General features: G+C 38.4%; 1 protein-coding gene across 1 annotated transcript; it reads left to right on the top strand.

Annotated features, from left to right (window-relative positions):
* Positions 1-11234: 11234 nt before the first annotated feature.
* POLR1F (RNA polymerase I subunit F) lies at positions 11235-17058 on the top strand. Its single transcript, XM_084507897.1, has 4 exons — positions 11235-11474; positions 11598-11739; positions 14999-15207; positions 16595-17058. The coding sequence occupies exons 1-4, from the start codon at positions 11263-11265 to the stop codon at positions 16983-16985; spliced, it is 954 nt and encodes a 317-aa protein (XP_084364023.1). The 5' UTR covers positions 11235-11262; the 3' UTR covers positions 16986-17058.
* Positions 17059-24120: the final 7062 nt, after the last annotated feature.

Raw genomic sequence — 24120 nt, 5'->3', positions numbered from 1 at the left:
GCCCTGAGTGCAGTCTGCCCATGCTGCACCCTGGCAGTAATCAGCAGGGCCAAGAACCAAATGTCTAATTTTAACTTTAACAGTTAGGTCACATGCCTTACAGATACATGTACATGCATGTCAACATAAACACAAAGTTAGGTTTACAGAAGTGGTATTCTAAATCACCAGTTACATATTCATAATTTTTAAATAAAAAATTGTTGTATTTCCAGACTGCTAGATGTTGGAGAAAATCTTTTTTGGTATGAGCAGAAAGAACGTGTTTTAATAGCAGTAATATACAGCTTCTTATCACTACCAGTAAGAACCTGCAGTGTGCTTTGCCACACCAGTTCAACAGGGCTATTATAACTTTTAGCTATTTATTAAGCTAAGCAGTAGCGATAAAAAAAAAAAAAATATATATATATATATATATATCACACACCATGAGCCTCTTACTGATCTCAGATAATGCCATAGTAGTAGCCAGCCACAAGAGGAATGCTTTTTACTTGATTTTACAGATAGAACACCCAGAAAATCAGATCATTTGTTTCAACGTATTTGAGCTCCTTTATTGAGGGGAAGACTTGCAATTATCACAAATGGCTGAAGATGTTTACAAGAAATTCATTTGATTAAACAAAACAAAATGAAATATTTTAAAAGCCATGCAAAACATGCTAATATAAATATTTAAAATTCATAATTAATTAATAATGTTGATGTACAAATTATTCTAATTGCACAATTCTATCAAGCCATCTGTAGATTCAAATTTCTTCTCAAAACATATGTATTCTTTAAATTCTTTCAGTATCAGCTCAAGCTTCAAATATAAACTTTATAAACAAATATAAACAAAAAGAAATACATTTAGCATTTAAGCTTCCCACTCATGTCTCTCAGTTTTCACATATATCTGATATGCACAGTCCTTATCCTTGAAAAAATGCATGCAATGAAGAAGCACTCCGCAGGAAGTTATAATGCTTTCAGTAAAAGTTTTCATTGATATGTCTTACAGGACTTACAAGAATTTATAAGGGGAATTTAGGCCTGTATATGCATATATATACACATATACGTATATTCAAGAGCAACAAGTCATTAAAATGATTGCTTTGTGCTCTGCTGTTCTGGTCTACGGTCCTCTCCTCATGCTCCCCACCATCAGTGCTGTGGGGAGGCTGCAGGGTGTTGGAGGAGCACCATGAACACTGCATGTGGAAACAAGTAAGGCCCCTGAGTAAAACTGTGGGTGTGCCTATGTGTTAAAGAGCTGGGATTTAAAATGTTTTGCAATCAGGCAGTGTGACATTTCTAAATTTCCTTCAGCAACATCATATCTTGATCGTTAGCAAGTATCAGCAATGCCACAAAAGCACTGCAATTAGGGAGTCAGTGCTATTTTTGGAGCACAAAGTGGTTTGAAAAAGTCTATTTCAAAGTATGGTGACACAATACACTGCTGCTGTGCTGAGTAAACATGTTAGTTATGTTTTGCCTCATCCACCACGTGCTATGCAATCTGAAATACCAGCTGAACAGCAGTTACAACAAACATTAAAATATCAATGAAACAACGGAAACTACACAATTGCTTCTAGAACATTTTTTTTTTCTGATTCAGATTGAGATGAACACTTCAGAACTCAGCAACTGCAGTGTTGTAACTTTTGGTGAAAGGAAGTTGATATTTTGAGAACAACTGAATGATGTCATTACCGTGATTCTAAAAATCGCCTTTGCATGGATTACAGAACCACGGAAAGGCCGAAGTGGGAAGGGACTTCTGAAGATCGTCTAGATCAATCCCCTTGCCAAGCAGGATCACCTAGAGCATATTAAATTGAAGACTGTAAATGATTACACTTCAGCCCATCTTATGGGTAAGTGAGGTATATAGAAAAGGTTGGAGGTACAAGAAGTTAACAGCTGTGCAGAAGGCCTAGGTATGAAGAGTGCACCTAGTGCATATCTCTACTTGTAGTGCACAGAAAATGGGGACACCTAACAAACATGGGATCTCTGGACCATTTGTCCATGACAAATTGACACAATAGAGCCACAGCCTATATTTGTCCCTGTATTTGCAGGAGGAGTATAGTGATGTGCACCTTATACTATCTTGTCTTGCAACTAATGAGAACTTTCTGAGCACACCTCGAGGCGTCTAGAATGCTTCTGTGGATGGCTGCTATGTAGATAGAGAAATAGTTGCTCAAACCAAAAGATGGATTGAGGGCTTCTCTGGGTCACAGTCACATCAGCTTTGCTTCCTCCAGCTTCTACTGGTATGAACATGGATTTAAAAGACCATGGCCCTGTTTGCATAACTGCCAAATATTTATTTTTGTGTAACAAAACTGTCACTTAATCTAGAAGCATTGAACATAGATGGGACCTTTGGAGGCCATCTGGTCCAACGCATTTTTTAGTATTTCCAAGATCAGGGATCCCACAGCCACTCTGGGCAACCTGTTCTAGCATTTGATAACCTTAACTGTAAAGAATTCTGTCCTTATACCTAGTAAGAATTTCTCTTGCTGCAACTTGTGTCTGTTGCCTCTCACCCTTTCACTGTGCCAAGACTATGGATCCATCCTCTCCATAGCTAATGACTGGTTGTCAAAGACAGCCAGTTGGCCTTCTCTTTCCAGCTCTCTCAGCCTCTGCATTATATAGCCATCATACATGTATGTTTATTTCCCTATTTCAAATATGGCACAGCAGTGTATTTCCAAATGAGTGGACATGCAGAGCACTGCATTGTCTGTGTGGCAACCAAACCCCACACTTACATCAAGCAGTTTTGCCTTGAAAAGTGGGTGTCATGTTGAGGGCCACACTGATGTACCTCTCTGATGAAGCAAGCATGCCATGGTGGTCTTTACTGAGACAAATTCAGTCAGCTTCAGTTGAACTTTGCTTAAGTGAAAGCTAGCAAATATCTTGGGATTTCACTATTACATCTTATTTGCTTCCAAGGGCTGGTGATGGTAAAAATAAGAACAATAAGAACCTTGTGATTAATATCACATTTAAGTTTACATAAAGAGCAATGCTGCACTTCAGAAATTTCTCATGCTCTTAGGGGATTTGGGTAAGTGAAAAGAGAATCTGAAATGAAAGCAGGATTTTGCCCACACTGAATTTATTTTTTTAATACTTTCACCAGTCCAGGGAAAATGAAAACTATACTTTTGTCATGATTCTCACACAATAGTCCCTGATTCTCGTGTGTTGCTTTGTTTGGTCTGCTGGCTTGCTGTTGTTGTTGCAGGTTTTTGTTTTGTGGTGTTGAGTTTTTTTGTTTTGTTTTGTTTGTTGTTGGTAGTCGTGTCGTTTCGTTGGTTTTTGTTTTTACTATAACTATGACTTTTCTTGTCTTGTGATTTTTTCACGTGGGTGGATGGATGTGATGGCAAACAGTGAGAGCCCTGTGTGCTGCCAAACTAAACCATGAGCTCTGCAGGAAGATAAGGGAAAACAGAATCTTTTGTCTTCAAACTAGGACAACCTGGCAATTGCCTTAAAATTACGGCTTTGTTTGTTTGTCATTCAGAGATATCATTAAGGCTTCAATTGATACCTAGCACTGAACCATTCAGAGGTGAGTGACACTCAAATACTTTACAAGATAAGAGCTACTACAGGCACAGTACTTCAGAGTTTACCTAACTACAAAAGGTATACTTGCTTCAGAGCCTAGAGATGCTGGACTAAAATGCAAATGGCTATGTGAAGCTCCACAGTATTCTTACATATGGAGTGGTAATTCGTATCAAGAAAATGTTTGATATTAATAAAGAACGGGGAGATTTGGGAGTGTGGCCTTGGGGAAAAAGCCCCGTGGTTGAGATAACATTAGACTCTTAATGATGAGGCCACCAGGAATATAAAAGAGTTTAGAGGGAACAAAGAAGGGTGATTCAGGAGACTCCATGCAGTCTCGGGTTGCTTGTTCTCCAGCCGTTAAGGCATGGAAGTTTCTGGGCATTTGCCGTTGCTGTTATATTCAAAGTTGTTTGACCAATGAAAAGTTGTTTTGAAAAGAACTGCTGTGGAGAGAAGGGTATAAGAGGGGAGCCTGCCCTCAAGATAAAAAAAGGCAACCCAATGAAGTTATGTCATCAATAAAGAAGTAGAAAGAAGGAATGAAAAGGAACAGGCTAACAGAATGGAGACCAGGACGGGAACAGGCACATTGATCACCTCATGAAGATGGGTTCGGCCAAACTCAGCATACCGCTCAAAGAAGCTTGTACAGAAAGTCACTGGAAATGGCACACTGGAGCTGGAGAGAAGCTCGAGCTGAGAGAAGCAGACCCGTGCACACAACTGCCCCTCGCTGGTAAGCAGCTGCGCATTATGGAGAATCATACGTCCTTAGGAATAAAGACTGTCCTGGTAACCTTACAGCTTATTCTCCTCATTAACAATCGGACAGTTTATGAGCCTGAAATATGGGACCAAATTGAGGTCAAGGTGTGGGACTCTGCAACTAAAAACAACAAGGTTGCAGTGGGATTGCTCGGCACCTGGCGAGCAATCTCTGAGGCCTTAAAGAGCCCTGTGGGACCACAGTCAGAAACGTGTGGTTTGCCAGATAGTGAGGGAGCTGCGGGCTCCTTTACTGATCCGACTGCTACGGCACGGGCCCGTCTGCTGCTACAGCCGTCGAAGGCTTTTGCTCTTACGCCCTCTGCTGACCTGGACGTGCCTTTTGACCCAGGCCCTATTGCCCTTGAAAAGGAGATGGATATGCTTTTCTTCAATGTGGGAAGAACGGGATACATAAGGCCTGAAGGCCGAGTTGCTTGACAACTTGGAGCGAGACATATTGTTCAAAAGGAATGGAAAATGGAGACTTCTAAGTCATGGAACTTAAAGGATTGTTACCTTTTCTGATTGTACATATGTATCGGCATACTCGGCTTTAGTATGAAGTATAGACACCCTGCACAACCAGCGCTGTTTACTTGCCTTTTATACCTTTTCTACCTTTTATAGCAAGTATAAATATTACTAGATTCAGATTGAGTTGAGACTTCATTTATAGCAGTATCAAGTCATAATAATGACTTTTTTATCTGAAGATAAATAATGCTGTTATTAATAGTCAAATATGGAATAAGGCTCAGTAAATCTAGGGACATTAAAAGGTTTCTGAAGTAGTATATGCCGCATAAGAAAGGCAGACGAAAAATAGTAAATCTGGAATTGTTCTATGCTGATGTCATTACTTTATGCTTGTTTTCAAACAGAGATTGAGGAAAAATTTATCCATCATTTAGGCAGATTCTTATTTTAAATAATTAAAAGCATATCTTCTAGTTAACAAAGGATATTCCTGGAAAAGGAATGCCAGTATTTTTGGAGATTTTGTTCAGAATAAACAGCTACATGGAATGATGCTTACTCAGCCTGCTTGGTTTAAAAATGAGAATAGAAAGCCATCAGATCTGGGGTATTTTTTTCATTCACATAAGTTGTAAATATAAAATGAACAACTTTTTTAATGACACCCAAACAAGTCTGTATCTGATCCTAAGCAAAATCACATAGTCATGATATGAAGACTAATAAAGCTTTTGAACATTAGGAAAGAACTGGCTGTCACTTCCATTACATTTTAGGTAAAGGCTTCATTTTTTTCAGTCTTTCAATAGGAAAAAAAGATACATACCTTTGACTGCAGAAGAAAATATAGATTAAAAACAAAAAAAAAAAAAAAAAAAAAAAACAAAAAAAAAAAAAAACATAATAATATCTTACCATACATACAGGTGACAATCTACCTGTTAAAGTCTGTAGATAATAAGAAAAAAATATCCACATAAGTGAATTCCACATCCTCCTTTTTCATACTTCTCAAGTATAACCCATGGTTACTTTGGATAGCTCCTAAATAGCAAAATCCTCAGACTAGGGATCTGGTATCAAGGCCAGAAACATTAACATTTTCCATATATATAGAAAAATAGAGATGCAAAATTGTGAACAGTACTGTAGAGTTAAAAAAAATCTGAAAGTTGTTTATTTCCTTATATTTTCACAATTGATAGTGCAATTCTTTATGCAATTTAACAAGACATTAACACTAAAAAGATGAAGAACTAGCAGATGCAGAAAACTATTTAGTCTTCTTCAGTATCTTGAAGTACTGGAGTCATAAAGCAGGCTAGCAGAAAGACATTTTCTGCTCTTAAAATTAACATTTGGATTTTCTGGAGGTAATCCCCTGTGGACCCTTAATTCCTATCTTTCCTGACAATTTTTAAAAAGCTGGAGTAAACGTTTACTTGAAGTTTCTCAGAGTACAAACCACAAAATAACAGACAGGTTGTTCCGTCACTTCATTTACCTCATTTACAACCTGTGCATCCATCCGCTTTGTTAGCAGAATTTGTCAGAAGCATTTCCAATGTGGAAAAGCCTTGCTGTTCTTTATGTTGGCATAGGCTGCTTCCCTCCCATGTTTCTGTGTCCACACAGCACATGTATACACGGAAAAGATATGTCTTCACTTTATTTGCTGTACCTTCAGCCAGTGTCTGAACACACCTCACACACTGGATGGAAACATGGAAGGGAGAGTCATCATTATATCAATACCTCCACAGGTCACAGTGTCTCTATACCATTGAAAATGTGACTTGAAAAGCATTCAAACTTCAAAACAAAGCTGGAGACAGGCACCACAGCCACCAGTCCTCCCGATGCAGATTTTCTCATTTCCACAGATAAAAGGACAGGCAGGTACTTGGATACAGCTCCTTCAGCAAGATATTTATAGACAAGATGTTTTTTCTCCAGAATACTGATAACCAGCCGCATCAGCCATTTCCTGGCATACAACAACCTGCTTGGACAATCAAGAACCAAAGGCAAATCTAGCCAGTCCCCAGCTGTTAGGAAATGTTCATCCCAGACATCATAAATGTCACTACAAATCAAGATAAATTATTAACTGAAATAAATTAACATAATTGCTGTCTTATCCCATTTCTTTCCCTTAATGTTTCTCTAAGTCATTTCCTACCTATTAAAGATTGACCTAGTAATCACTGACAAAACAAAGCACAGTCTGCAATTGTATTACAGATTAAATTTCTAGCCTGCCATGCAGCTTCTATCGTTCTCTTGGATGGCTGCATTTTTCAGTATCGAGGCTTTAGTGTGCCATCTGGTGGATTTTTAGCATTTGATACATTTTTTACAAAAACAGTGATACAGGGATGACTGATATACTGACAGGAATATCTACCTTTTTGAAGGGAAATGTTATTAAAGAAAAAAAGAGTGTTTCTCCTCTCATCATCTCATATTTACTTTAATTATGTTTTTGCATGAGAATAATAACTTAATTCTTTCCGTATTTCCAGACAAGTGAGTTTTTAGTACTGCAACTAACGGATGTTTAGATAATCCTTACATAAATTAATTGTGTCTCTCTTGAAAAGGATTCCAGGAAATAAGCCTAAGAAAACTCCTGTTTATGGCCACAAGTTGACCCACTCAATGACGTCTATATGCCTAATTCTCACAGGCCACACAGAAAATCATAGAATAGAATCATAGAATCATCTAGGTCGGAAAAGCCATTCAAGCTCATCAAGCGCAACCACTAATCTGACCTACTGAGTCCCATCACTAAACTTTGTCCCTTAGTACCAAACTTACTCAACTAGTCTCTTTTAGGGATGACAATTAAAGACATTGAAACAAATCTATTGCCACACAACTTCAAACAAAGTAGAGAGTTTGAGTACAGATTCTTCAGCCTATTATGTACCCCAACAACAGCTCACATTAAAGATGGTGTAGGTTTTTTATGATACCACACAAAAATGTAAAACAGCTAAAATATTTGAAAATAAATAATGAGCATGAGTTTTCTACTGTATCTTTCATGCCCTTTCTTTGTAACTGTGAGGCATTTCTTCATTTCTCTTTTTATAGAGCACGAGTTGTGTGTTGAGGAGCCTGGGATGGATTCAGTTTCAAAACATAAAGAGACCTTTGAGTGCATGGTACTAAGAGGGAATATATCTGCTACTCCAGCGTAGTGCCACAGGCACCCTTCCACAAAATGTGGCATATTCAATTACAACTAGGATTTACAGAATTTTAATGCTGGATGGAGTCTGCCCTCAGAATGAATGTACTGTAGTTGCCACAAATGAGCGTGAATGGGCAGTAGTATGAGGCTCCTCCCCAATATGATGCTAATCAATAAACCTGGACTAAAGATGGCAAGGACTGTTTTGGAATATAAGAAAAGTCCTAGCTGAGAGGTGCTCAATATATGGCTGTTAATGAATGTCCTTGCTGGAGTCTGGCCTTGTTTCCATAAAAACAAGACTAACACAGATAAAATAGAAAGGAAAAGAACAGCAGTGATTGAAAACACAGCTTTTGGTTTTGGTCCTGGTTGTTACTGGCAACCTCACTGCTAGAAAAAAACAAGTTCATCAGAGTTTTATCAGCCGCTGTGAGACTTGGCAAATGTACCAATGCTGTGCTGTTTAAGACATTGATTTTAGCTGCATTTTTGCACATAGGCTCACTGCAATGTTGCAAAAAGTTCAGCTAAGACAGACCGTTTTTAAACTGAAAGCTAACATCAAGGACTGAACAGAAGATAAACAACTATGGAAAATAAATAAAATAATAAATAAATAAATAAGGGCAATAAGAATTGTCCTTATTTATTGGTCCTGATGGTTTCCAGAACTGAACTGTGACTGGAGTAAGTGGCAGTAGCAGTAACACTGAAATTCCTCTCTTTGGTCAGGACATCTTTTACAATCAGGTAGTGAAAGCCCAAGTCATATGATGTGTCTAAAGTCCCTAGAAAACAACACAACAACCCTGTTTTTGGTCTAGATAGGCTATGTTGCATCAGCAAGCAGTGTGACTGGACAGGTATGGATTCACTGAGTAAAATAGCTGTGCTGAGACCAGGTATCAACACTATAAGAGTTTAAAGGAGGTTATACTGAATTACCTGTATTCCAATCCTGTAGATTTAATTACCATTAGGATTTAGAACTCATGCTCCAGATTACTTTAGTCTGAAGGAACTTCTGAAAGTCCTAAAGGCACTTGGCATAAAAAGCACAGCACAGTTGCAGGGATAAATGGAGATTCATTTAGCAAATGCAGATAAGATCTGAACTAAAATACCTCTATATGGCCACACCACCACTGCTACATGCATCTGCTTTGGGGAGCAGGCCAAGTGGCCTGCTAAAACTGAACTCCCTTTAAAGGCTACTGGCCACGTCCATCATGTTTAAGTTAAGCCCACGCCTCTGCAGGCCCCCAAAAAACTATCCATAGGCCTGAAGACATTATTATTTTGTTGTAGGATTTAAGTTTAGAGAGTCTGAAAGAGCAAAGGAAATTTTGTAGCGTGACAGAAGGAGTGTGTGGTCTGGGGCACAGCACCTGAGAGTAAGGATTTTTCTGAGGACAGGCAGCCTGCGAGGATAGTACTGGATTCCTGCAGAAGGTGGACAAGGAGGGAGACCTCCTGGCACCATCTTGTCTGACCAGTGTACAGGGAGTTACAAGTCCACATTTTTGATTATATTGTCTTTCTATCATATTCGGAGCTTTTATTTAATGAACAGAGCTAGGTTTTTATTATCCTAGATAAAGCTGAGTATAGACCATAGCGGGTTATATGTTCTCATTGCAAACTAGATCTACTCATAAATAAGAGTTATAAAATGTATATTTCATTTAGGAATAAAAGCGCATGCAGTTATTGAACATGGTCTTTAACTGAGATTGAAAACACATTGCAAGGATTAAATATGACCTGAATACAGGAAACCAAAAATATAGCTATTTCTCCAGAAAGCTCAGAGAGTATAGCATACAATTGATTTCAATAGGCTTTAAACACTCTGGAGGATTAAAGCCACAAGAGAATACAGATTACAGTAGTTCAAGATACTTTCAAATCTGCAAGTTCAGTTATCTGAAAGCCATTTTTTTATGTCAGTTCTTTCATACTAATCCAACTTTACTTGCAGTAAAGTACCACTTGTTTCAGCTATGAAAACTAACAATGTCTTATCTGCGCTGTACATACAGTTGAAGAAAATCTGATATTTTAGTTTTGAATAGTTTCAAAAGGCTTTTGCATCACTTAACATTTTATAGGGAGTTCAAGGATTTCTGATATATGAAGTAAGGTTTGTCTTTATAGAACAACAGTGTTTCTGAGGTCTCTGTAATATAAAGAAAATTTAACACCTTTAATAAAATTGGTATATCAAAATCCCCATGTGGAGTTAATCAGTATAAAAGTGTACTTTTACTAATACAAGTTAAATTGACATAAATTAGATTTAAATCAAAGGAAGAATAGGTTTTCAAGGTTTTGCAGCAGTTCAGTTAAATCAGTTTAAAACCAAATCTTAAGCCAATACTGTGCAACATTTTTATTTTATTTTATTTTTTTTCATGAAGTCTTGCTGACTTTTCTGGACAAAACTTGTTTTTACCAACTAGCCATAAGTTCCATTGGTTACAATAGGACAGTAAGCTTTTTCTGATATTACTGCAGCTTACTTTGTAGGTCATTTTCAGTGTACAGTGCACCTGCACCCCTTTTTATGACTTTTATAACCTTTATCTTTCTTCTCCTTCCACCTTTTAATATGTGTTTAATAAAGTCTTACAAAATTTCTCATTATATTCACAAATTAGACTCAGGCCCTGGCAATAGAAAACAAACTCTGTTTTTCTTAACCGTGCACGTGTGAAGAAAACCACTCACGATAATGTAAATATGACAATAGTTAATCCCTGTGCAATCTTAACAGCAGTCTTTTGATTGAACGTGTTAAATTTAGGACTGTGGAATAATTTCATGCATGGTAAGGGGCACTACAGGTAAAACCTTTCAGTTGAATGGAGAAAATATGCTATGCTGATCACTGAGGCATAATCTAAAGTGGAACTAAACAGTATAACTAACTAAGACTGTAGATACGGTTTATGGATATAAATCTCTGCTTCTAGCTGTTGGCACAAATAACTGTGTTTGGGCTACGAAGCTGGTGAAGGGCCCGGAACACAAGTCCTGTGAGGAGCAGCTGAGGGAACTGGGGTTGTTCAGTCTCCAGACTAAAACAGCGCCCTCAGCGCCCTCCCACATCCTCCCCCAGCCCCCAGGGCCGTCCCGCATCGCGCCCTCGGAATGCGTCACTGCCCCTGACGCCATCTCGCCGCGCCGCGGCCGGGCCCCGCAGCATGGCCGTGCCCGGGGAGCCGCCGCCGCCGCCGCCGCCCGCCGCCGAGCTGCCGTCCTTCGCCGCGGCCCGCGGGCTGGTGGGGCGGCGCTACTCGTGCCTGGTGGTGGCGCCGCACCGCCGGCACATCGCGCTGCCGCCGCGCTACCTCGGCCACAAGCGCACGGGCATCCGCGCCCAGCTGGACGCCGAGCTGCTGCGCTACTCGGAGAGGTGCGGCCGGGCACCGGGCGGCCCCCGCGGGGTCTCTCTGCCGGGGGGGAAGCCCTCGGCCCGCCGCCTGTGGGGAGCACGGGGTGGGCGCCCCGCTCACGGCTCACTCTGCTTCCTCCCCAGCCTCCAGGGCGTGCCGGTGGCCTATGACAACGTGCGGGTGGTGGGGGAGCTCGGCGACATCCGCGACGACCAGGGCTTCGTGCACCTGAACATCGAGGCGGACTTCGTCATCTTCAGCCCCAAGAAGGGGAAAAAAATGGTGGTATGTATGTTATATATGGAGTGGTAATTCGAGTCGAGAAAATGGTTGATATTAATAAAGAAGGGGGAGATTTGGGAGTGTGGCCTTGGGGGTCAGAAAGCCCCGCGGTTGATGGTAACTTCAGACTCTTAACGATGAGGCTATCAGGAATATAAAAGAGTTTAGAGGGAACAAAGAAGGGTGATTCAGGAGACTCCATGCAGTCTCGGGTTGCTTGTTCTCCAGCCGTTAAGGCATGGAAGTTTCTGGGCGTTTGCCGTTGCTGTTATATTCAAAGTTGTTTGACCAATGAAAAGTTGTTTTGAAAAGAACTGCTGTGGAGAGAAGGGTATAAGAGGGGAGCCTGCCCTCAAGATAAAAAAAGGCAACCCAATGAAGTTATGTCATCAATAAAGAAGTAGAAAGAAGGAATGAAAAAGAACAGGCTAACAGAATGGAGACGGGAAGGCAACAGGCACTTTGATTGCCTCATGAAGATGGGTTCGGCCAGATTCAGCAAACTGCTCAGAGAAGCTCATAGAGATAGTCGCTGGGAATAGGCGCAGTGGAGCTGGAGAGAAGCTCGAGCTGAGAGAAGCAGACCCGTGCACACAACTGCCCCTCGCTGGTAAGCAGCTGCACGTTATGGGGAATCATACGTCCTTAGGAACAAAGACTGTCCTGGTAACCTTACAGCTTATTCTCTTCATTAACAATCAGACAGTTTATGAGCCTGAAATACGGGACCAAATTGAGGTCAAGGTGTGGGACTCTGCAGCTAAAAATGACAAGGTTGCAGTGGGATTGCTCGGCACCTGGCGAGCAATCTCTGAGGCCTTAAAGAGCCCTGTGGGACCACAGTCAGAAACGTGTGGTTTGCCAGATAGTGAGGGAGCTGCGGGCTCCTTTACTGATCCGACTGCTGTGCCATCAGCCCCCCCAACGCTACAGCCATCGAAGGCCTTTGCTGTTCCGCCCCCTGCTGACCTGGACGTGCCTTTTGACCCAGGCCCTATTAGCCTTGAAAAGGAGGTGGATATGCTTTTCTTCGATGTGGGAAGAACGGGATACATAAGGCCCAAATACCAAGTTGCTTGACAAATTAAAGCAAGACGTATTGTTCAAAAGGAATGGAAAATGAAGACTTACTTATAATGAAGAAAAGGAATGGAAAACAGAGTGTTGTTTGTAATGAAGAATAGGAATGGAAAATGGAGACTGTTAAGTCATGGAACTTAAAGGATTTTTTGTTACCTTTTCTGATTGTATAGGCATACTTGGGTTTAGTATGTAAAGCAATGTTCTGTATATTTAGAATGTTTGATGTTCGTGTGTGCATGTTGGTAGAGCATAGACTCCCCACACACCCAGTGCTGTTTACTTGCGTTTTATACCTTTTGTAGCTTTTATAACTTCATTTACATGTATAACATGTAGATACACCGGCATCTCTCAGGGAATTTTTTGCTTCAGTTATCAAGGCTTGGCTTATCTCCATCCAAAGCAGTGGGCTGGGACTTATGTAGAGTTGTATTTTGGTTTAGTCTAGTAATTTCTGCGGGTAGTTTCTTACCATGCCAGTAGTTTATAATAGTTCACTGGTAGTTTATAGTAGTAATCAATATTGTCACACTTCTGTGCTTCCTGCCCCTAAATGTGTGAGGCTGGTGTGGACTCACCTCGACCATGCAGTTTTGGGCACCACAGTGCAAGGACATAAAGCTATTACAGAGCCTCCGAAGAATGGTGACAAAGATGGTGAAGGGTCTAGAGGGGAAGACACAATGGGAAGTAGCTGAAGTCTCTTGGTTAGTCCAGCCCAGAGCAGAGCAGGCTGAGAGGAGGCCTCATGGTGGCCTGCAGCTCCTTCACGAGGGGAGTGGAGGGGCAGGCGCTGAGCTCTGCTCTCTGGGGACAACGACAGGCGACAGGACCTGAGGGAACAGCATGGATCTGGGACAGGGGAGGGTCAGGCTGGGGGTTAGGGAAAGGTTCTGCACCCAGAGGGTGGTTGGGCACTGTTGACAGGCTCCCCTGGGAACTGGTCATGAAGCATTTGGACAGTGCTCTCAGACACATGATCTGTTTGTTTGTTTATTATTTATTTATTTATTTATTTATGATGGTCCTCTGGGGACCCAGGAGGTGGATTCAATGGTCCTTGTGGATCCCTTCCAACTTGGATATTCTGTGATTCTATGATTCTGTGAAATTTATTAAATAGAAGTTTAAAGAGCAAATAATTCTTAAATGGATGAGTTTACTCTTATTTAATAGTGGCAGTAAGGTTTAGGGTGTAATGATGAATTTATTTATTTTAAGTACTAGAGCAGCACTTACACCTGCTTTTCAGTAAAAGGAAATACAAATCTGTGATTCTGTGAAATACATGGCTCAGGGAGCAGCTTTAAGCAGAACATGTATTCAAACTCTAAACTTGGTTTTGCCATATCTGTTGTTATGCCATGTTTCTTGTGGAATAGCATATGCCTTTCTGTAAATGTCATTAAGAAGTAAATAGGTCCTTTTGATAGAAAGTGGATGAACACACCATCTCAAATTCATTTTTGAGGAGACATCCTCTCGGTGTCTTTCATTCTTCTCTGAGGAGAGCAAAGGTGGATAAGGTTAGATGTGCAAATGTGTCAGAAACCCACTGGATAGAGTACTTAAAGGCTTCTTATGTGTCATCTGTATCTTTAGCTGCTAAGTAGCTCTGTAGCAACATGAAAGTAATTTCAGACAAGTAGATAGGACTTAAAATGGCTTTAAAATAAAGCTGATGGCTGTACGGTCAGGAAAGAGGTAACTGTTCGATGCATGCACTCACTATAGCTAGATTCCATGCTTGGACTTTCATTTTTACAGATACAGGTTCACTGAACAGGACTGTATGAAAAGAATCATAGAATCACTAAGGTTGGAAGAGACCTCCAAGATTATCTGGTCCAACTATCACCCTACTACCAATGACACCCGCTAAACCATGTCCCTAAGTACCAGGTCCAACCTTTCCTTAAACACCCCCAGGAACGGTGACACCACCACTTCCTTGGGCAACCCGTTCCAATGCCTGACTACTCTTTCTGAGAAGAAATTTCTCAAAAATGGTTTTGATTTTAGTGTAGAAAATTTTGCTTATTTGCTAGATAAACAGACTTCTAACTTGAGTGTAGAAAGTGTCCAAAGTGTCTATATAGGAAACTGAACATGCATCACCTATGCATTCAAAGGGATAATCTTTAATAGAGCTTTATATGACATTGTTTTTCTTTTTTAGGGTGTAATTAATAAAGTGGCCCCAAGTCATATTGGCTGTCTGATACATGGATGCTTCAATGCTTCTATCCCTAAACCTGAACAAATGTCAGCTGTAGAGTGGCAAGAGTTAGGGTTAAAAGTAGGGGATGAACTGAAATTTCGAGTATCACACTTAGATTCTGATGCAGCTGGAGTGTTCTTCGTTCGAGGAGGACTGACTAAAACAAGGTATTGTGCCATAAAAGAGAATATTTTTGACCTGTTTTAATGGATTTGTTATGAGCTAAATGATTTGATGTAACGTCTTAGGCTTTAAGCTTCCCTGTTTTTATACAAACTCTCATCTATAATTAGGTTGTATTAGTAAAATTAAACATCTTGCTGTTAAGAACTTGCATGGAAATTTTCTCTGGAAAAATAAATAGATTTTTCTGAGCTTTAAAAAAAATAACTGCTGTCCTGTGAACTGTTGACTGTGTATACATATCATACGTGTTCAAAGTAACACCTGAAAACTAGAGTGGCTTTCTTTATGAACATTTCTAGACTTTTCAAGTAAAAATGTTCCAATTTCTGAACACAGTGTGTATGTTGGTATTTCTACACACATACACATACTGACAGTTACATAATCACAAGTAGTTACATGCAGGTGACTTAATGCTTGCAGAAACATCTTTGATCTCAAAGATGATATGAGAAAATGCATGACCTTCATCTGTTCACTTATGCCTCTAGGTTTTCAGAGCAACTAGCTAAAAATCTTAATAGTGATATCTTTGAAAGAGTTTATTTAGATTTTTAAAATGTTTGTTTGCTGACCATTTTTTTTTTACCAATGGGATTAATTTTTTTTTTTTTAATGTACAGTATAAATATTACTGATGAAATCATAACATTTTTGGAGATCCATAGAGTTGTGTTTAATCTGAAAGGATGTTCTGGATTGTCTTCATGAATTCAGAATGAAGTTTAACCATTTTGTCCCCAGTGACTCTGGGGGCATCTGTTCCTCTGTAGTTTTATCTGCATTCTTTCCTTATGAGTCTTCTTAGACGTCTTCTCCAGTGCTATTGCAGGATGCCTACTAAGGTTTTGTTTTTAGTGTTTTTTTTTGTTGTTATTTTTATTGTTTGGTTTTGTATTTTTGTTTTTCTGGCATCTTCTTTGTTTTATCTGTACAGACTTCAGCAGGGCAATTGCTTGGTAAAACCAGCAGCATGTCTCAGGTATGATTGAACAGGTTGTAGTGTGTTTTTGAATAACTGATGAACCAACAAAAAGGGGTGCTGCACAGTGTGTAATTATAAATTACTGGAATGAAAGAAAAGAGTAAATAACAAAATAGTGTGTACAGGATGTTAGAGAAGAAATTTAGGCTAAGGTTTGGGAGAGAATATTGATTCATTGGTAAAATAAAAGGTGGTCAGGTAGTAGAAATTAAGTTGAAAGTGTTAACAGGCTTTATATTTTTTGCTAACTAGAGTATCATATTTTCCATTTGTGTATTTTATCTACTTGGTGTAAATACTGTGCTTCAGAAAATTGTGACATTTCACTGTGTGACATGCCTTAAGATTTTCTATTTTATCTTATTTTGTATGTTTCCTTACAGTATGCAGCCCAAAATATCTGAGAGCATCACTGACTGTGCAAATGGAGAGGAAACTCAAAACCTTGAACATGAGAAAAATAGCTTTAATGACTCTGGGGGAGATAATGTCATGGAAGAGCCTCCAGATGAGACAGGTAACACTGGAAGGGACAATGCAGAAGAGCAAAGTGTTGTTCCTGTGAATGGAATATGTGATGATAAAAACAAGAAGAAGAAAAAGAAAAAACATAAGCAAGAAGAACAGCAACAGATAATGCCTGCCAGTGACTCTAGTGGTTACCAAAGTGACCACAAAAAGTCAAAGAAAAAGAAAAGAAAGCATTGTGAAGTTGAAGAAAGTGAATTAACTCAACTGCCACAAGAACCCAAAGCTAAAAAAAAAAAGGACTGAAGTCTGAAGTGCCTGTCTTAAAAAAGATATCAGATATTTTTGATAAACTTCCAATAAAACCCTATTTTCAAAATACATGTGTATTTCTTTACTAAACAATATGTTTTTCTGTGTGGGATTGTTTGTGTGCATATGTGCATCAACAGCTTTACAGGCAGCAGCTTTTAAAGAAGTGTTGCAAGAAAAAGGGTGGAGGCAGTATGTGCATGTCTTGTTGACTGGAAAATAATGGATAGAATATGAGTATAGTATAATTGTAGGATCACACATATCACCTCTGCTTTCCAGCTCCATGCATTAACTAGTAGCTAGTTATGAGTTAAGATAATCGAATTTCATCATTGCTGCTGAGTGTCTTGATTTTTGTAAGAGGAGTCTTAATGTTCTAGGACACACTCCTGAATTTTCAAGTGCTGAGAAAAGAATTTTTTGTTGTTTTGTTTTGTTTTTTAATTATTGGAGGGGAGGGAGAAGTAATGGGCAGTGAATGCCTGTGAATGAATCTGTGCAGCCTGACTTAAAGGTTAATCTAACAGTGAGTGTAGCGGTTCATTCAAAACAAAGTTTTGTAGGTACTCTCTAAAAAACGAATAAACAAAAAGAGATGGTCAACATGACTCAGCATTGAAGCAGGGAAGAGAGAAGATTAATGTAATCCGATGTGATGGAATACCATTTGCACACTGGTTAGAATAACACTGGTTAAGCTGCTAGTCATGTGACATAATTTGAGAAAGTTCTTATTTTTTATGTATCAAACTCAGACGTAGCAGTTTTCATTTAAAAAAAAAAAAAAAAAAAAAAAAAAAAGGTGCAACTCTAACCATTTAAACCTGCTATAACTTTAAAATGTTGGTCTCTAGAATAACAGGTGAGTGCAGTCAGTATTTTCCAGGCTGTTGGAATTAATGTTACTGGAAAATTAAGATAATGAAAAAATTATGGTCAAATGTTAACTAATGTATCTTTACTAAGACCTAATTTTCCTGGTGTAAATGCAATACAGTTTTTTGAATATCAGTATTTTGGTTCCAGCTCTTTTCTGTTGTGAAGAGTTTTGGAGAGCTGCAGTGTGACTTGGTCTATGCTAATTCTTTAACTGAGGTAGGAAGGCAATGCTTGCCTTGGTGCTATTGACTTGTGTAAGACATCACCAGCTCTTCTGAAACCTTGTAAGTAATCAGCATGTATGTGGGAACTTGCTGTTAACCCATCTGCTCTCTAGGTATTCTCAGACTAAACACTGCTGTAACAGTTATGCTGATGCTATTAGCTGACTGTAATAGACTTATATGCAGTGTCTAATCAAATAACCACAGAACATGTTCTGGATTTGAAGTATGGTAGTACTTGTTTTAGGGCTTAATTCATGCTGTATTAAAGATACTTAAAAAGACATTAAAGATCCAGGCTTGGCAGATCTAAGTTTCTGTCTTGTATGATTGATGTCATGTACACCATGGGAGTTTTAAAGTTAATATTGTAGTCCCAAAATTGGGGGAAAAAAAAACACACACACACACAAAAAAAAAAAAAAAAAAAAAAACAAACTTACAGAAAATAGGGAGGCATGTATCTTTTGTAATCTTTCTGTAGCTTGTGTAACTACAGACAACAGTATAACACTACAAAGAACCAAGTTGAGTTTTTGCAAACTATAAGGGCAGCTTAAATCCATTTTTAAGGGCAGCAGAATCTTCTATATATTCTCTACAATTTGTCCCTATTCTGTTTTTATATGTGACGACGTTTATATTTGAACTAGATGCATTTTCATTGATGCTATATCCTTGGACTGTCCATTCTTCCTATACTGTGATAAAATTGAAAAATCATATGATCATATGATCATATGATGCATCTGTAATGTGTCAGTGTGCTGCAAGGTCAACTGAGGGCAATATTCTGGTGTGTTGAGTGAGGCAGAAAGTAGCAGAAAAAAAAAAAAATCCCACCTGAAAGTTTAACTATACAGGAAAGTCTGCAGATTGGGGCATACTTCACAGTCAGAAATGTTCTGTCAGCTCCCCTTTTATAATGGATTGATGTAGAAGGAAAAATTAGATGGATAGGTATGGAGGCTATATCAGGGAGGAGGATGGTAAGCGAAGAATCTTTTTATTGCTGTTGGAAGGGAAGGTTGGAGACAGTTACTTTTGTAGATGCACCAAAACCAGAATTACATGAGGTCATCTATTAGTCCTTAATAATCATTATAGCTTACTTTCTCTTTTAGAGAAGGGAAACAGATCTTCCAGTAGACCCACAGCTGGTGACTGAGGCATGAGTAGCACCAAAAGTTTGTTTTGCTTTGTTCCATCTTTTCATCAGCATGGACAGATGGGGATATTCTGGGGAAGAACTAAAGTTACAATTAGTGAAACAAGTAATAGATAATATAACTGCTTTCAGCACTTTGAGTTGTCCACTTTTGCTACTTTACTGATCTCTTACTGTATGAGAATTGTCTACTGTTGTTTTATGAACTATTAAAACTGACTTTTTGAGTGTATTAAGCAAGTTTTCTGAAAGTCTAATAATCTGTCTCAATTTTAAGTTTATTTAAAGCCAATATTTTTTGGCATGCAAGTGTGGCCAGCACCCTCTTCTGTCATTTTTTGCTTTTCTTTCTTGGCTTACAACAGAGAAAGGCAATTACAAATAAATCAAGTGCAGGAGTTGGCAATTCACAGTTTCTGAACAAGTTTTTGCTCCAGTGTTCCAAATAGTGCAACACATGACATTAAATTGTTGCTAGGTTAGTATGCAAATAGCAACTGTGCAGCAAAATGAATTTGTAGATTCATCCTCCTGACAACTGTGCAAAGTAGTTGACTGTTTTCTGTCTTTGGAAGGAAAAAGGTTAAGAAAAAAACTTTTAAAAGGGAAAAAAAAATCACAGTTGGAACCAGTATTGGCAGCCTCACAGCTGCACTGTTGATGTTGCTGTACACACTGTTTCAAATTAGCTAAATATGGCAAAGAAAAAAAAAAAAAAAGGATTTTCAAAAGTGAATTGTCACTCTACTCATGCCTTTTTTTTTATTCTCCATTAAAAGGGTAAAATTTTCTAATAGTTTACTTTAGTTTACTTTAACAAAGAAGCCTAACTTAAGACACTTTCCATAAAAGTTTCTCTGAAGTTTCATCATTATGACATGAAGTCTGATCTGAAGTCTAGCTTTCCCAGAGAGCATTTTCATAAAATTCACGCATGTCACATAGAAAGAGAAAGTCAGAAGGCAAAAATTGTAGTTTTTTTTATAACTATATTGACAGTTAAACCAATATTTCAAGTGATCTTAAGAAAATGTTTGTTTTTCCCCCCTTCTTTTAGTATTAATTTGGTAAAGAAACCAATATTCACTTCTATCTGTGGCTGATAATCTTTTGTTTGTACTATGCAAAACATAGTCTCAACCAACTATAAAAGTTTCTAAAGCTGGGAGTGCTTCTTCGTAGTATTATACGTATTTTGAGTCAGAGGGCTTATATTCCTTGGTGTATCATGTGCAGAAGAGGAAGCGTTCATAGAAGAAAAAAAAAAAAAAAAAGTATTTTTAGTTGTCTTTAAAACAATTGTTTTGTATTCTCTGAAACCTGAAATGAGCTGTGTTGTTAACTTCTGTTCTTCATCTTCTCCTTGCTCCTCTTAGAGACAAATTTTGTGCTTTCAGCTTGGCAGTTTTCTGCTTCTTAAAATATGCAGCCTGAACAGCACAGTGGATGAGCTTTACGAAAAGGATTTTCAAAATGTCCGAAGTAAGCTAGCTGCCTTTTGGAAAACATGAGCCTTGATCAAATCTGCTTCTAACTGTCTTTGGAAGCATCCCAGCCTTTGAAAGCCCTCAGACATACAGACCTTTGCTGTAAAATGCATGGGGTTGCTACATGCCCAAACTGTTGGGATTATGTGCTTTCCATGTATCGATGGAGAGGTTATATGATCTGTTGCTCTCGGGATGATTAGACTTGGCTATGGAAGGACTGAAATAGTTTCATTCTAATAACTCCTGAAGACATATTTCTCTTTCCATAATGTTGATTCAATTCTGCTGTTTAGCTTTCAGAAATTCCATAATTTTGATAATGCCTGAAGGACTTCAGTATCCAGTAGACTTAGTCTGTTTACAGAAAGAAGGTATTTTGTCTTCTGGAACAAAAGTAAGACTGAAAATTATGCTCTGTGCTTTTTAAATGTCATCAGGAGTAAGTTATTTATAGACATGACTAATATTTTTTTGTGACCATTGTCATGACTTTATGCATAGCTAGGGTTATAGCCAAGTTTAATTCAGCTGTAAGCCTACTTCTACAATCTACTACTACAATCTACTGAATTGACCTAATGTTAAGCAATTAGGAATGATTGCAGCTTGGCAATGGCTTTAAGTTACCCTGGAACCAACTGTCCCAGGTAAGGAGTGTAAAGATCACTTAGAAAGAATGAATTTCAGTTTTCCCACTTTACCTGTCCTCACGAACTTCAAAAGGACCTCTGCTCCAAGACATACAACGAATAGATGATCCCCTCCCATCCCCCAAACTGATATGTTTGTTGTGTATTATTGCTGGGGGAACACTTCTCTTGTCCAAAGACACAACTCAGCCCCACAAACACTTTTTTGAGAAATCTATCTACAGAAACAGCAAAAATGATCTTTTGGTACAGTTAGTGAGCTGAACTGTAGCAATTCTTAGTACATAGCAAAGAAACCTTATGAATGGAGATAACAGTTTTGGTAAAAGTTTCATTAACAATGCATCCCTTTTCTATGGGTAATTTTACTGCATTTTGTGTGACTAGAAGGTTAAGCTGTGACCCTTCCTCCCTAAAGCTATATGGATCGGGCCATTAAAGGCGTAGGCACAAAGATATGACTGACCTGGAAAATTTTCTTGTTCCTTATCCCTGCACTCCTTCCTCCTTTGTGCTTTCTTTCACTGGTGCCTTTGGTGGAAGGGGGAATTATAATTAATATATATAAATAGTCTATAAATAGTGTTGCTACACCTTAAACCTGGTGCCATACAAGACTAGGATTTCATTGTGCTGCACAAATTGGTTGAGAGCTGTGTGTTAAGTAATCGTGTTGTTTAAAAGCTCATATTAGGCATGGTTGATTCACTAGAGTTTTGGTCACAAAAAGAAGTAGATCTTTGTCAAATACTTTGGGTAGCAAATAAGGTTAAAGAATTCAGAAATACTATTGCCATTCTATCTGCAGAGCCATGATCGGCGGACATGACTTCATTGTGATACATATTTGTACAACATACACAAATTTGGCTAAAGATTCAGGAACACAGCCATTAAGTGGAATGTAGGCTGTGAAAGTATGGTCCTGGATCTCACCAAAGGTATTTTGTCACAACTATCATGAAAGGACTCCTACCCATTCATGGAACTGGCCAGAGTCTCATGGCAAGGCCCAAGTTGTCTTGCTTTCAAAGTGAGTTGAACAGGGCTACAACTGGCCTTGGGAAAGTCAGCCATTTTGGCTTCTTTGGTACTGTATAAGACACATTCTGTGCTTTTTTTTTTTAAATTAAAAAGTGTTAATATATGGATAAAAGAAAAAGTCTGTAAAAATCACTCAAAAATTTAAAGCTAGATTAAAAAGACAGACAATTTATGTCGCATCAGCAATCATTAATATAACCCTCAAGATAAATCTGGAGTCTTGGAGCACTATTAAATTTTTGCCTCGGCTCCTTTTTTATTTCAGATTCAAAGCTAGGTCAGTAGTGGCTTTGTGAGGTGGGGATGCACCTTTTCTTCTAGTGTTCTCTGTGCAAAAAGTAGGTTAAGAGTAGATTAACCTCTGCCTTTCTAAGAAGTTCCATGTATTGTAGCTGAAAGTAAACACACAGACCAACATCAGTGTTGATAAATAGTATACGCTGATGCTTTGGTATGATTTTCTCTATGTGAAAGTGAATATAGAATGTGACTTACTTTTAGGTGTGTCATTACCAAAACCAATGTTTTGCTAGTTTTCTTAGAAAGAGTTTAATTCCTGTTTCATATGTATAATTTCACAATTGATCTTTTCATTTGGGACAGGCATTATTTAAACCTCAACTCCTAGTTTTATTGGGCCAAATGAATGATATTATGAACACTTGGAAGCTTTCTGAAGTAGTGAAAAGAGTGTGCATGCATTATAGATTCAATTACCCAGGAAATCTTTATAATGTACTTACAAAAATATACAGATGCATGTAGATGAGTTCTGTAGTTTTTTGTACTGCAGTTATTTCGATCTCTTATCAATGCCTGGTTTGTAAAAAGCATTGTCAGAAATGTTCCCAAGATTGAGCATCATCTTATTCATTCATGAATTGTATTCAGTAAATCTGTGGTCGTACAATAATAGAATGACAAATGTGAGGACAATCTGCTGCAAATTATTTTTTTTTAATCTTCCTATTAATTAAATACATTAAATGTCTCTTCTTAGGCAAAACAAATTCCCCAAAAGCTGTTTTCTCATTTTATGAACAAGACTTAGAAATAGGGACATAATTACTGTATTTGTGGCACAGTCATTCAGATTTCTGAATTACACTTGAAAGAAAAGATAGTTGAAAGATGTGGACCAACTGGATTAAATTCAAATGCAAATAACAGCAGTAAAAGAGAGAGGATTCTTTCATGAAGAAAGAAGAAAAAGATTAATAATTTTAGTTAAATAATAATTGTGGATGCAATGCGTCTTGCCTTCCTCTGAGAGTTCTCACAGGGCTTGCAGTTTTAAGCACCCTCATATTGCATTGAAGCAAGGCACTTAAATGTCACTAGTGAGGGACTGACTGTAGATACAAGCAGTGCTTCTTCATATCATAAATATGTAAAAAAATGGCAAAGGATTGTTTCACTGTTCAATTTTTCTATTGAACACTTCCAATTCTGTAATGAGAAAGGTAACCGTATATCTTCTGTAGCACTTTTAGTTTGGTAATGACCTAAGTGATGCTGTTTTTTCTTGTCTCTGGTCAAAATTGTTCTTTAAATAATAGTTCTAGTGGTTAGGAAAATGTGAGACTGAAACTTCAGACTTTTTATATTTAGAGTTACTTAATGTGTCTTTAGAGTACTATGCTTATTCAGTTAATTTAATGGAAAACTGAG

Source organism: Aythya ferina (genome assembly GCF_964211825.1).
Source record: "Aythya ferina genome assembly, chromosome: 2".
In the NCBI taxonomy this organism is placed as follows: Eukaryota; Metazoa; Chordata; class Aves; order Anseriformes; family Anatidae; genus Aythya; species Aythya ferina.
This window is presented reverse-complemented; position numbering and strand designations above follow the sequence as displayed.

Bases quoted from the DNA above. Each gene is read 5' to 3' on its own strand.
- POLR1F (XM_084507897.1), top strand. From the start codon at position 11,263: ATGGCCGTGCCCGGGGAGCCGCCGCCGCCGCCGCCGCCCGCCGCCGAG. The intron at 11,740-14,998 runs GTATGTATGTTA...TTTCTTTTTTAG, and splicing joins AGAAGGGGAAAAAAATGGTG to GGTGTAATTAATAAAGTGGC. The intron at 15,208-16,594 runs GTATTGTGCCAT...GTTTCCTTACAG, and splicing joins GGAGGACTGACTAAAACAAG to TATGCAGCCCAAAATATCTG.